The sequence below is a fragment of the Scyliorhinus canicula genome, chromosome 5 (genome assembly GCF_902713615.1).
Source record: "Scyliorhinus canicula chromosome 5, sScyCan1.1, whole genome shotgun sequence".
In the NCBI taxonomy this organism is placed as follows: domain Eukaryota; kingdom Metazoa; phylum Chordata; class Chondrichthyes; order Carcharhiniformes; family Scyliorhinidae; genus Scyliorhinus; species Scyliorhinus canicula.
Genome location: NC_052150.1, coordinates 214127494 through 214142364, shown reverse-complemented (window position 1 = coordinate 214142364; position 14871 = coordinate 214127494). Strand labels below are relative to the sequence as shown.

General features: G+C 48.1%; 1 protein-coding gene across 3 annotated transcripts in view; it reads right to left on the bottom strand.

Moving 5' to 3' along the window:
* The window catches only part of obscnb (obscurin, cytoskeletal calmodulin and titin-interacting RhoGEF b), an 896193-nt gene that overhangs the window by 191365 nt on the left and 689957 nt on the right, over positions 1-14871 (bottom strand). For all 3 annotated transcript variants that reach the window (XM_038798455.1, XM_038798456.1, XM_038798458.1), the window contains 4 exons: positions 13255-13432; positions 10693-10806; positions 8149-8316; positions 5795-5897 (listed from right to left, as the gene is read on the bottom strand). In XM_038798455.1, the coding sequence (XP_038654383.1) occupies positions 5795-5897; positions 8149-8316; positions 10693-10806; positions 13255-13432 (563 nt within the window). The remainder of the gene's footprint in view (positions 1-5794; positions 5898-8148; positions 8317-10692; positions 10807-13254; positions 13433-14871) is intronic.

Sequence of the window (14871 nt, the reverse complement as noted above, 5' to 3'; positions counted from 1 at the left end):
GCTCTCCACCAGGAAAGCAGCGCACCAACTCGCCAGGTGTGGTGATCTCTACCACTGTATATATGTGTGTGCTTGCATTAGGGGATGTATGACAGTACCTGTATTACAGGTTTGCTGGTAAGCCCCTTCCGGCTAGCACCGCCCCCAGGGAGCAGTATAAATATTCATAAGTTTCCCTGAGATGCCATTCTACAGCTGCAGCCGGAGGAATAGCATCTCACTGTAATAAAGCCTCTCTTGTACCTTATCGAGTCTTTTGTGTGCAATTGTTAGCGCCATACCAGGCACGTGGGACCCTATACAAACACGAAGACAAAGCCAACCGCCTGTTGGCGCATCAGCTGAGAAAGCAGGCAGCCACCAGAGAAATTACACAAATCAGGGATACCAGTGGCACATTAGAAACAGAACCAGAAAAGATCAACAAAATCTTCAAGGCCTTCTACCAAGGGCTGTACACCTCAGAGCCCCCAATGGGGGAGTCCAGGACGAAACGGTTCCTTGATGGACTGAACATTCCAGTCGTGGGGGAGGGCAGAAAACGGGGCTTTGAAGCACCACTAGCACTGGGAGAGATCATGGACAGCATTAGCTCCATGCAGACGGGGAAGGCGCCGGGACCGGATGGATTCCCTGCGGACTTCTACAAAACATCTGCGACAGCACTGGCCCCACACCTGCGAGAGATGTTCACAGACTTGCTAGCTAGGGGCACACTGCCACCCACGCTAACACAGGTCTCAATCTCGCTGATACCTAAGAAAGACAAAGACCCAACGGAATGTGGGTCATACAGACCCATCTCACTGCTGAACGCAGATGCCAAAATATTGGCCAAAATACTAGCCAAAAGGCTAGAGACAGCGTACCAGAGCTGGTCGCAGAGGACCAGGCGGGCTTTGGTAAAGGTAGACAGCTTACCTCGAACATCAGGCGCCTGCTGAACGTGATAATGATCCCCTCCGGGGAGAGAACACCAGAGGTGATCGTCTCCCTGGACGCAGAAAAGGCCTTCGACAGAGTCAAATGGAAATACCTCATAGAGGTACTGGAGCGGTTCGGGCTTGGAACAGGGTTCACCTCTTGGGTAAAACTCCTATACAACGCTCCCATGGCGAGCGTACGGACCAACAACACCAACTCCTGATACTTCCAGCTGCACAGGGGTACCAGACAAGGATGCCCACTGTCCCCGCTGCTGTTCCCTCTAGCGATTGGACCACTAGCAAACGCGCTCAGAGCAGCAAAAAGCTGCAGGGGGATCCGAAGGGGCAGCAGAGAGCACAGAGTCTCACTCTTTGAAGATGACCTGCTCCTCTACATTTCGGACCCACAAAGCAGCATGGACGGAATCATCGTGCTCCTGAAAGAGTTTGGTGCCTTCTCGGGCTACAAACTCAACATGAGCAAAAGCGAGATATTCCCGGTACACCCACAAGTAGGGGGGGCAGCACTAATGGGACTGTCGTTTAAACAAGCCCGAACACAAATTCCGCTACCTGTGGATCCAAATAGCCCACCTAAAAAACACTCCAGCAGCCTGGTGGTGATAGCCACCCTCCAATCCTGGAACCAACTACGGCAGCAATTTGGCCTGACCAAAATGTCGGACAAAGCTCCCATCTGCAACAACCATAGGTTCACACCAGTGCTGACTGATGCCACCTTCAAAAGGTGGGGACTGGATGGAGGGACACTGACAGTCAGGGACCTATACACAGACGGCAGGATCGCAACACTGGATGAACTGACAGAGAAATTCCAGCTAGCCAGGGGGAACAAGCTAAGGTATCTACAACTCAAAAACTTCCTATGAAAGGAGACAAGGATGTACCCACAACCGCCATGACAGACATTACTGGAAGAGTTACTGGACGCAAGCATACTAGATAAAGGAAACTGTACAGACATGTATGACCGACTGGTAGAAAGGGCAGACACCGTACTGGACGCAACAAGAAAGAAATGGGAGGAGGACCTGGGGATTGAAATAGGGTGCAGACTCTGGAGCGAAGCACTGCACAGGGTCAACACCACCTCCAAGGCTCAGCCTGATGCAGCTAAAAGTGGTACAGAGAGTCCACTTAACAAGAACCCGTATGAGTAGGTTCTTGCCGGAGGTGGAGGATAGATGTGAACGGTGCCAAGGAGACCCGGCCAACCACGCCCACATGTTCTGGTCTTGCCCCAGACTTGCAGGGTACTGGACAGCCTTCTTCGAGGCAATGTCCAAAGTGGTGGGGTGAGGGTGGAGCCATGCCTGAAAGTGGCGGTCTTCGTGGTTTCAGATCAGCCAGATCTATTCCTAGCGAGGAGGACGGACGCCCTTGCCTCCCTGATTGCCCGCTGTGGAATCCTGTTCGGCTGTCGGTCAGCAGCACCACGCAAAGCTGCAGACTGGCTGTCCGACCTCTCGAAATCTTTCCAGATGGAGAAAATCAAATTCGCCATCCGCGGGTCAGACGACGGCTTCCACAGAATGTGGGAGCCATTCACCCAATTGTTCCGGGACCTGTTTGTGGCCAACAAACAAGCAGAAGAATAACCAGGTAGCCAAGAATCAGGGGAAAGTAGCCAAAGCATGAAAGAGATAGACGGGGGGGGGGCGGTACAGCTAAACCTAAGAGGAAAGAAAGGCGAACCACAGGGGAGGCAGAAGCGGGGGGAGGGGGGAAGAGGGAAGGGACAGGGAACAAGAGAGGAGAACCAGGGAGCTGGGGAGGAGGCAGGGGAATGATGGCTGGAAGGAGGGCACAGGATCTGATAACACACTTGGCATCTCCAGGAACAGAGGACAAGGAGAATCCAGGCGAAAGACGGGAGGAACGGCTGAAGCGGAGTTGAGCGCAAGACGACAATGGCAGCAAAATCCGTCCGGGAGAAGCAAGTGACAACACCAACACCAGACCCATTCGAGTATTGCCCACTGTAATTAATTCTATGGCACTCAAATGAATATTTACCTACCCAGTCTCCAGCACCCCCCCCCCCCCCCCCCCCCCCCCCCCGTTGAGCTGGTGCACAATACCCTTCCAGTTATTCTACTTTATTTTTTATTTTATTTTTATTATAACATTTTTTTGGGTATGTTTGGGTGTGTCCTCTTCTTATATGTATATATATATATATATATTTCTTATTCTGTGTACATAACGGTAAATATACTTTGTTCAAAAACCCAATAAACAAACATTTATAAAAAAAAACATTAGCTTTCAATGGAATATTTCAAAATCCAGTTCATTGAAAACGAGCCTAAGCCCAGAAGCTAGTTCAAAGAGGCCATTAATCCAGCTGGCAGATAAGGGAGGGGGGTAACAATACCACAAAACCTACGGTAAATATTTTCTCCTGTCACCCCTACCTACATTTTTCACAAAACCTGGTGCTTTCAAGAGCTAACCAAGGAATCCTGCCAGATTTGAGCCTGATAGGTTCAACATTTCCTTGTGGGAGAGATGCACTTTCAATTCTGGGCTTAATGTAGACCCTGCCACCTAAGGATCAAACAGTAAGCAATCAACAAGGTCTTCTCAAACTGTCGGGAACAAAAACAATTCAAACTTTAATCTTTGGCGCTATTCAGACCTTTGGCTGCTCTTCTGCGAATGGTAGTGTGTTTCCTGAGATAATCTTGTCTTTTTGAGGGAGGGTGGCTCCGTCGCATCACAATGGATGTAGTTTCACTTCCTATTTAAATGGCCCCATACCCAGTCAGGATATGATTAATTTACAGTGGTTTCTCCAGAAATCTAAGCTATGGCTTCCATTTTTTATAAAAAGAACAACTGTTTAATCAGTTGATATACATAGTACATAGAACATACGGTGCAGAAGGAGGCCATTTGGCCCATCGAGTCTGCACCGACCCACTTAAGCTCTCACTTCCACCCTATCCCCATAACTCAATAACCCCTCCTAACCTTTTTGGTCACTAAGAGCAATTTATCATGGCCAATCCACCTAACCTGCATGTCTTTGGACTGTGGGAGGAAACCGGAGCACCCGGAGGAAACCCACGCACACACGGGGAGAACGTGCAGACGCCGCACAGACAGTGACCCAGCGGGGAATCGAACCTGGGACCCTGGCGCTGTAAAGCCACAGTGCTATTCACTTGTGCTACCGTGCTGCCCTATTATATGTATGAGAACAAAGAACAAAGAAAATTACAGCACAGGAACAGGCCCTTCGGCCCTCCCAGCCTGCGCCGAGTAATATACTATTATTATTATATTTAATAGTTTTCAATGCTCATATCATACATGTGCATAGAATAGTTAATGTTCTGTAGTGTTTTTAGGATTCTGTTTAATTATAATTTGGAAATTTATTATTAGATCTATCACTGTACCAAATATATGGCTCTAATATCTGTTTAATATTGTGTTAAAAACTACAATATCCTGCAATTTACGTAGCATCTTTCATTTAGGCAAATATCTCAACATAGAAGAATGAGGGAAACAAATGTCAGGCCCAGGAAGTTTTCAAGATCTGTGTATTTAGTCAGCTTCCATGTGGGGTTATTCCCTGTGGCTCAACTCAGTACAGAGAGGTAAAAACACAATAACAACCTGGACAAGATGGCTATTTAATCAAGCTTGTTACGTGTACACGGAGAACAGACTGGATATCTGCCAAGACCTGTTCTGCTGACCAAAGACCAGGGGCGGCATTCTCCCCTACCCGGAGGGGCGGGGGGTCCCGGCGTAGGGGAGTGGCGCCAACCACTCTGACGTTGTGCCTCCCAAAGGTGCGGTATTCTCCGCACCTTTGGGGGCTAGGCCCGCGCCGGAGCAGTTGGCACCACGCCGACTAGTGCGCAAACCGGCACCAGCCGCCTTTCAGGCCCGCCACCCGGCGCCGGGGCTGGCCGAAAGGCCTTTGCCGGTTCGCGCATGCGCCAGTGGTGTCGTCAGTTGCATGCATGCTGGGGGATTCTTTTCTGCGTCCGCCATGGCGCAGGGCGTGGCGGCGGCGGAAGAGAAAGAGTGCTCCCACGGCACTGGCCCGCCCTCCGATCGGTGGGCCCCGATCGCGGGCCTGGACACCGTGGAGGCACCCCCCGGGGTCCGATCGCCCCGCACCCCCCCCCCCCTGGACCCTGGGGGCCCGCTCGCGCCGCCGATCCCGCCGCCACCAGAGGTGGTTCAAACCTCGGCGGCGGGAGAGGCCACCCAGTGGCGGGACTTCGGCCCATCGCGGGCCGGAGAATCGCCGCAGGGGGCTCGCCGCGGCATGATTCCCGCCCCTGCCAATTCCCGGGTGGCGGAGAAGTGATGTCCTTCCGGACAAGTTAGCTATCCTAAATCTCATTCGATTACTTATTACTGCAATGTCCTAAAAATACATGTTTAATGGTTAATAATGATTACTCCGTTCTATAATTCATCCCAATCCTTAATAAAATAACGTATGTAAAACTACTCTAGTGACATGCTAACTATTCAGTTTTAAGAGGTATCATCGCTGAACCCCCCCTTCAGAAGTAAATTAAGTGGGGTGACCAAAACCTGGTCAAAGTATAGGAAGATGATGGGATAGAGGAATTGAGGGAGGTAATTCCAGACATTATTCTGAGTATTTACAGTGCTCAGCTTAATGTTTATGGGGATACTTTGCTAGCCCAGAGCCTCAATTGAGGAAAGTGTGACTTGAGTACAATGGTTACTGTGCTCAATTTGGAGCATCATTTTTTAGTCATAATATTCACTATACCATAATTTTCACACATCAGAAAATTGTTTTAACAACCGATGTAAGAAATAAATGTTAAATGAATAAAACTTACTTTATCTGTGGGACTGGTGCAGCTTCAATAGTACATGCAAACTGTGTATCTTCATTCTCTACAAATGGGCTGTTTCTAAGACGGCTAACAAACCTTGGAGAGACTGAGGGTTAAAGTGAAATTTTTAATTCAGAATTGTAGTTTCCTTGTTCTGAATTCATAAAAAAAAATCAAATTTGGAACATTATCAAATTTCAGCAAATGATCCCAATTGAGCAGTGAAGTTCGTTCTTTCAAAGTTCAACAGTATGGGTGCAATCTTGAGACCGACCCTGCCACCTGTGGGATTGGTGGTGCGGACGGAAGTCTTATGAGAATTAGAAAACACAATTCTAACCGGTGAGATTGAGTTGCCCAATTTTCCCCACCCCTCAGTGGCAGCGTCACAAGATTCACGCCTTTGAATAAATTTCACTTCATTTAAATGTCATTAGCGGCCCCCACCATATAATATCCCCTTGTGAGATCTACAAACCTCGCCGATGTGATTACAACAGGTTGCGCCAGGCACGAGGTAATCCCTCCAGGTGTGCAGAGATATGTATAATCCCCGGGGAGGAGACGACATGACTATTATTTTCTCTGCACAGGATGGCACTGCCTGGCAGCTGCAACAAGTGCTAGGAGGCAGTGCCAAGTGGAGACCCTATTTGGGGGTGGGGAGGCCGGTGGGGGGGAAGTTGTGGTGGTGGTGGTTGGAGGGGGGAATGAAGGGGTATGCCGGCGATGAAGGTCGGGGGAGGGGGGAACCTGAGACCTCCAAGATGCACGCTGTAAAGTAATGGGAGAAGGAATAGCAAGAAGAAAACCTTGGATTCCTTGTGGCCGGGTTCACATTGTAGCACTGGTCGAGGCACCCTTTAAAGATGGCGCCCCAATCTGTGTGGAGCCAGTTCCCGGATCTAAGAGAGCCCGCCAGAGTAACACCACCCACGCACTTTTTTTTGGCAAAGTGGCTCAGGATCTGGAGAGAAAACAGGTCTGTGGAACTGGAGAGTTCCACACCAGTTTTCAGTGAGTTTCTGTCACTTTGCCAAATTCTGATAAGAGTCCTTCCACTTGCGTGTCGTGCCGACTTTTATGTTCACCTGCTGCTTACAATCAAAATCTTTGAAGCCCCTGAGAGTCATTAGTAGTTTTACCAGCGTTGATAAGAAATTAGGGCCTAAAAATGGTTGTGTGCATGGGAACGAGCCCTGTACCTGAAAGATATGTCTGAGGAATACCCAATATTTGGTCTCAAAGCGTATTTATATGAGAGTGGCAAGCTGTGCAGTTCATTAGTGCTGGAAACCTTCAGGTAGGTTCTGGGAGGGAAAGAGGAAGTATTTGGATGGGGCACACAATGGTTATTAGAACTGCTGTGGAGTTAGGATGAGCACTCCCCTTTCTACCAACTCTACATTCAAGCAATACCTTTTTGGTGGTGACCACTTGTGATCTCTTTAAGGATTACAGGTTGGGCTATATATATATAGACATGGCTTTCCTGAGCACAACTGTGGCATCAGTTGCATTCTGGGCAGACCAATTTCAGGAAGTGGACTTGAAATAAGTGTTCGGTCCTGGCCAATCAGAGGCCAGTTTTGAATGACATGTTCCTCACCACCAAAACTGAAGGTAGGGGGCGGGATTCTCCGAGCCCTGCGCCGGGCCAGCGCCAGCGATTCTCCGAGGAGCTGAGAATTGGCGCCATTTGCGCCGGCGCATTTGGCGTGGCGTCATTCGCTGTCCACGCCTGGGCTGCCGATTCTCCGGCTTTGATAGGCCGACATGCCGCGCAAGAGACGGCAGAGTCCCGCTGGCGTTGTCCACAACTGTTCGCGGCCGGCGGGAACTCTGCACGCAGGGTCGGGGTCGGCCAGTGGGGGGGGGGCTCCAATGGGGTCTAGCCCGCGATCGGGGCCCACCGATCGGCGGGCCGGCCTCTCCAGCCCCGGACCTATTTTGTTACGCAGCTGGCCCCTGAACCTGCACGCCGTGTTGCGCCGAGGCCGGTGCGCTGATGAAGTCCCCCACGCATGCGGCGCCACTGCACATGCGCGGGTTGGCGCGGCGCCCAGTTGGTGTCAGGAAGGGAGGCTGAAGCAGCATGAACCACTCCGTCGTGAAACGCGACGGCACGAGCACTCTGCGTTCATTTCGGAGAATCCCACCCAGGATTTGGGAGGATGAGAAAAACAGATAATATTTAAACTCTAAAAAAGAACATTTTGATCTCTGCTAAGAAAATGCAAAGTTTAAATATTAGAAACAATAAAGATCTTAATTTCCACCGCCAATGCCACAGGAGCTTCACTACTTTATTTTAAGTTTTAGACCTTTAAGTGAAGGATATTGTGATCTGTTCCTACCTTGCACAAGAATCTTTCCAAGCGTACTGGCATTTCCTGCAGCGCTGGCTGCATAACACATATACTGCCCTGAGTCGGCAGCAGTGAGAGTATCCAGGATCAACGTGCAAGAGCCATCTTCATCCTCTATTATAATGTGATGTGGGTCAACCTCCACAGGTTTGCCATCTAGTGTCACACATAAATGGATTTTTCAAGAATGTTTTGCAAAGTTATCACTAGAAATGCAACAGGTATTCATTTTATAACTGAAAAACATGTAGATATAGACAATTAGCTAAAGTACGAGAAAGTGTATTAACATAAGAACTAGAACATAGAACATACAGTGCAGAAGGAGGCCATTCGGCCCATCGAGTCTGCACTGATCCACTTAAGCCCTCACTTCCACCCTATCCCCGTAACCCAATAACCCCTTCTAACATTTTTTTGGTCACGAAGGGCAATTTATCATGGTCAATCCACCTAACCTACGCATCTTTGGACTGCGGGAGGAATCCGGAGCACCCGGAGGAAACCCACACAGACATGGGGAGAACTTGCAGACTCCGCACAGACAGTGACCCAGCGGGGAATCAAACCTGGGTTCTTGGCGCTGTGAAGTCACAGTGCTATCCATTTGTGCTACCGTGCTGCCACTAGGAGCAGGATTAGGCCATCTGGCCCTTCAAGCCTGCTCGTGGATCCAAACAGGGGGAGTTAAATATAAAACAACCACTAATTAAGAAAATAAAGAATTTAAGAATAATCTCTTAAGAGCAATAAATACATGAAACTCGCTGGAGTAATTGAAGCAGGTGCCGAAGATTTCAGGGGAGGAATGATGTATACATGGAGAAGAAGGGAGTAGAGAGATATGGTGGCAGGGCAAGAAGAGATAATTAAAGAATGACATCATATAAACAGTTGTGTTAAATATTGTTTCTGTGTTGTAAATTTGAGGCCATACTGAATTGTACTAAAATTTGAGGCAGATTCAACCTGTGGAATATGAGTAGAAATGAAATGTAACAAATAAATGGAGAACCAGTTAGCACAATAGGTTAGAAGGCAGACCTTTCACTTGGAATTGGACTAGTCAAGACTGATGATATGAAAGTTTTATCCCTATGTTTGTTGTAAAGGTCTAAATTAAATTGATTTGGACAATCTAAGCTTAGCACATTGCCCAACATTTTTCACTTATCTTCACAGCAAGAAAATATAAAACAAATGTAGTCTTCTATAAAATTAAGCTTGTATTTTTATTAATGCAATGAATGCGATAGGGTAAAATAATATAACTTTTGACTGAGTTTCTGATGAAACCTTGACTGTAATCTTGATCTCTCGCTGGAGGCGAGCTTATATAGTCTTAGGCAGTATGGCAGAATATCGGACAGGAAGGATATAGCCTTAGGTAGGATGGCAGGATATCGGACAGGTGGTGAATCTTGCTGTCTTCCCGCCTCAATTAGATTCTGGGCAGGAAGGCCCATGATCAACCTTCCTGCCCTGCTGCTAGTTGAGGCCCTTAAGTGACGAATTAATAACCACATAAGGGCCTCATCCCTCCGCCACTATTAATGCTGGCATTAACCAGTTGTAGGTGGACCTATTGCTATGTGATGTACACAGCAGGTAATCCCAAGTGGCCCACACCCTGAAAATTACCAGACCTCCCTGCATTACTTACCTGTGGCTTGGATCACTTTGCAATCTTGGGACTCTGGTGCCTATCCTTCTGTCAGCAGCTAAGGCCTCCCATTGGCACTGCTGAGCACAAGAGCTGCCGGCCTCAGGTTGGCCATCAGCATTCGATAGGAGCAGGATCTTAATTTCAGGGGAAAGGTCACCGCTGGAACGCCAGTGCCCAAAGGCCTTTCCAAAGAGAGGCAGCATTCTTGCCTGCTCTCCAGTGAAAAAGTGCAAAGCAGAAAACTGAGGACATCAGGTCTACTGCTCCATTATCACTTTTTGAAATGTTGGCTCATTTCAAGTTTAAACAGATTGTTTTCAATAATCAGGAAACAAAAATATTAGAAAATTCTCACACAAATAGATACTGATGAAGAGTATTCGTTTGATCATATAATGATTTATTTACTTATTTCAGCCAAGTGTAATGATGCACAACTATATGGTAAATGTGCTCTGCTATAAAGCCATGTTTAGAATTGATATCACTGGAGGAAGTATGAAAACTAATGCATTATCATCCCAACAGCAGCCCCAGATGTTTATAACTAGTTTAGGATAGTAATTAAACCTGGTATTGTCCAGCCTCTGTTGCTTCATTTCTTTCTTGGACTACCAATGAGGTCTTGAATAGTTCTCTTAAAAGACAAATGTGGACAACAGCATTGACTGGTAATTTGGACATTCTGAATTCTCCCTCCGTGAACCCGAACAGGCGCCGGAATGTGGCGACTAGGGGCTTTTCACAGTAACTTCATTGCAGCATTAATGTAAGCCTACGTGTGACAATAAAGATTATTATTATTGGCAAGTATTTTTTGCCTGATTGCAAGTAAGTTATGATGACATGTTCAAAACTAAAATTACCTTTGTACCATGTGACAATTGGCTTGGGATTTCCAATAACCAGGCACGCCAGTTTCACTGTTTGTCCCATTTCAGCAATACAATCTGCCAGTTTCTCCACAAATTCGGGGGGATCTAATAAGAAAACATATTCATTTGTTTCATGCAGTCTGATTTATCCGTCATGTTTTCTCATTGAAATTGATCACTTCTTATCCATTTTAGTACAGGATAGCTGAATATCAAATGGTATATAAAAAGAAAACGGTTCGCTACACATCCAAAATTGACAGGCTTTAAAAATTTACATTTTCAACAAATTGCATTTTCCCCCCCAAGAAGACTCATTATTGGATAATTTTCCCATTTCTTTTGCCAATTTTTTTATTGAACGGTTCAGAATCCTGGATCTTGGTAGTGTTTAGTTGGAGTCAGTCCAACTTGCCTGTCATAGACGCTGGCGGCCGCCGTGCCGGAGAATTGCCACAACCGTGACACGTCGCCCCGATGCGCGATTCCCCCCGGCGCTCTTCACCCCTGGTCGCTGCCGGCGGGAACTCTGCGCGAAGGGCCACAGGATGGCCTGTGAGGGGAGGGGTGAGGGGGGGCTCCGTCCCCGGGGGGGGCCTCCGATGGGGTCTGCCCGTGATCGGGGCCCACCGATCGGCGGGCCAGTCTTTCCCCCCCGGGCCTACTTTGTTGCGCAGGCGGCCCCTAAACCCCCAAACCATGTTGCGTTGAAGCCGGCGCGCTGAAGAAGTCCCCCACACATGCGCAGGTTGGCGCGGCCCAACTGCGCAGGCGCAGGTTGGCAGGGCGCTCATTTGGCGCCGGGAAGGGAGGCTGGAGTGGCGTGAACCTATGGGGCCAGAATTGGTTGTCCCCATGCACGTTTCGCACCATCGTGAAACGCGACAGCGTTCATGATGGCGCAAACACTTAGGGTGGGATTCTCCCGTACCCGGCGGGGCGTCCCGGCGTCGGTCTGCCCCAAAGGGGCAGAATCCTCCGCACCTTCAGGGGCTAGGCCGGCACCAGAGTGGTTTGCGCCCCGCCGGCTGGCGTGGACGGCCTTTGGCCCCATGCCAGCCGGGGCCGAAGGGACTCCGCCCACCGGCGTGAATCCGCGCATGCGCGGGAGCGTCAGCAGCTGCTGATGTCATCCCGCGCATGCGCAGGGGGGGTTTCACCTACGCGTCGGCCATCGCGGAGGCTGACATGGTCGGCACGTAGGAAAAGAGTACCCCCACGGTACAGGCCAGCCCGCAGATCGGTGGGCCTCGATTGCGGGCCAGGCCACCCTGGAGGCACCCTCCGGGACCAGATCACCCCGCGCCCCCCCCAGGACCTGGAGCCTGCCCACGCCGCCAGGTCCTGCCGGTAAGGGACCTAGTCTGATCTACGCCGGCAGGACTGGCAAGGAATCAGCGAGACTTTGGCCCATCGCGAGCGGCCGCTGACCGGCGCGGCGCGATTCCCGCCCCCGCCGAATCTCCAGTGCCGGAGAATTTGGCGCAAGGCGGGATTCACGCCGCCCCCCGGCGATTCTCCGACCCGGCGGGGGGGGTCGGAGAATCCCACCCTTGGTTTCCATTTCGGAGAATCCGCCCTGGGTGGATGAAATAGAATTAGAATTCACTGGTTCAGTGAATTTGAACATGACCTTCCATTTATGTAGCCTGTGATAAAATCTAGCCCAGAAAAAAAGTCCACATTTCTTACTGGCTATAAAGGTCCTAGGAATTATATTCAGGCATAAATCACAACATAACCCACAATCTCACTTTACTTAGTTAACAGGGCGGATGGTTCAGAAAATCAAAAAACTCACACTGTTACAATTGAGGAGCTTATCTGAAGTTGGGATAAGACACAATCCAGTGTTGAAAGAGTTTTATTTATATCTTCATGAGAAGGCTTTGGAGCGTTTTATACATTTAAATATATGCCATGCCTCGGAAATCATACTGATGCACGTAGAAATATTGGCCAGAGTGGGGCAAATTATAGAAAAGTTTTGTTAAAAGCTTTGGGAGATGAAGGCTAATGTTTCTTTCTGTACATAGGGCCCAGAGACATAGGGCAGGTGTTTCAGAGCTCAGAGATTTGGAAGATGAAAGCACAGCTATCAATGGCGAAGTGATTAAAATGCGGCATGTTCCCCTGAAGCCTCATGGCGGCGAGGTCCCAGGTTCGATTCCGGCTCTGGGTCACTGTCCGTGTGGAGTTTGCACATTCTCCCCGTGTTTGCGTGGGTTTCACCCCCACAAGCCAAAGATATGCAAGGGTCGGTTGATTGGCCACGTTAAATTGCCCCTTAATTGGAAACAAATAATTGGGTATTCTAAATTTATTTTTTAAAAATCGGGTATGTTCGAAAGGTCAGAAATACAAGATTGCAGAGAAATTGGAGGGCTGTAGGAGGTTACAGACCAGGGAGGGGCAAGGTCATAGAGAAATTCAAAACAAGAATGAGGATTTTAAAATTGAGGCATTGTTGATCGGGCAACTAATATAGGAATGATGGGTAAACAGGACAGTGCGAGTTAGGACATGAGTAGCACAATTTTGACAGATACTTACTCCAGGCGGGTAGACTAAAGCGCTGCTGTATGCCACTAATGTCTTTTACCCATGAAATCTTTATATTCACAGTTCGTGCCTGGAGCGTGTATTTACGCACTGAATCTTCTCGTTCATGCCAGATTTCAAAGGATCGTTCATCACCTTCCACAAAGTCATTCACGTCGATATTAGTAAGCTACAGCAAGAAAATTAAACCATAAAATTCTGCACAATTAATTTGTTAAAACATTTCTCACTTTAGATGTCTCAACTTTAAGGCTTATGAACAAGTAAACAAAGTATACACTCCTGTCAAAAGATCTCAGTCTCTCAGACAAGAGCAGTAAAAATTTTGTCCTTATGAACATTTTGCAGTACTTTAATGAATTGCATAACCTAATATAAAAATACAACATTACAGGCTGGATTGTGGGGTCGGGGGGACTTCTTGCCACCAGACAGCAGCTGCCTGCCTCACAGCCATATCACGCTGTTGTTGGGCTAAAATAGGTGAGAGTGAGACCTCTATGCCTCAGTTAGAGGAGGTACCGCCCTCGAAGCAGCTTTTAAAAGTTTGGTCTCGGAATGTGGGCATCGCTGTTCTTCTCACATTTATAATAATAATAATCTTTACTGTCACAAGTAGGCTTACATTAACACTGCAATGAAGTTACTGTGAAAAGTTACTGTTGGTTTCCTCTTCAACAGCCATCGTTCTTCTTGGTCATCCTTGCAGTCCTAGGGGTGCCACAGCTCAGCAGTGAATGCAGCTAGGACTGCAAGGAGGAGTAAAAAGAAAAGTAATAGCTGCCTGAGACAGTTAAGGCCCAGGCGTTTTGGGTGGGGAGGAATCCGAGAGCCCGATGAATGGCAAAAGGGCGACGGAGACTAGTTTTGGAGGGCATGTGGTGAGGAACCAAAGAAGGTGGGCATCCTGGGGAAGGGTGCCCGTTATGCGCACAGGGCATCCACTGTGAGGAATGAATGGAGGCATATGATTCAAAAGATTCCCTGTATAAATTGGGGCTGCCCCTCAAAATGTCAACCTCACAAATTCTCAGCACCCGCCCTCCCTCCCTTTCCGCCCTTGTTCAACTTGGCCTAGAAAAATGTACTGACCATTTCCGCATGCCTACCTACACCACCCCACATGCTGGTGTAGGCAGCTTGCTAACAATATGAACTGGCTTTCAATTATTGAATTATTTACTTAAACAAAGCTCCTTCCACCCCCCCCCCCCCACATATTAAAGTGGATGGAAGGGTAACCTCCTACAGGGCTAGGTAATCTTTGTATTTGACAAAATTCTGAAAACAAAATACTGCCTATATGGAAAAGGAGAAAATGCTGGAAAAATAGAGTGACCTGAGTTTCTGTTGGTTGCTCTGATTTTTTCAGAACTTGTTGGAAATCAACCAAAATTGTCATGGAATTTTTAACACAAATTGATACAGTGCAATTCAAGTTTTGATAATCATTTACACTGGTATTGGGTCCATATGACATGAAAATAAATCCAAATTTTTATTCTTTTGCTATGTTAAAAAAATGCACTTTCTATTGAACCAAAGATGATGGCTGCTGCAAGTCACATGACCAAAGAACTGGCCCTTTGTTCTGGGAGCTACCACCAA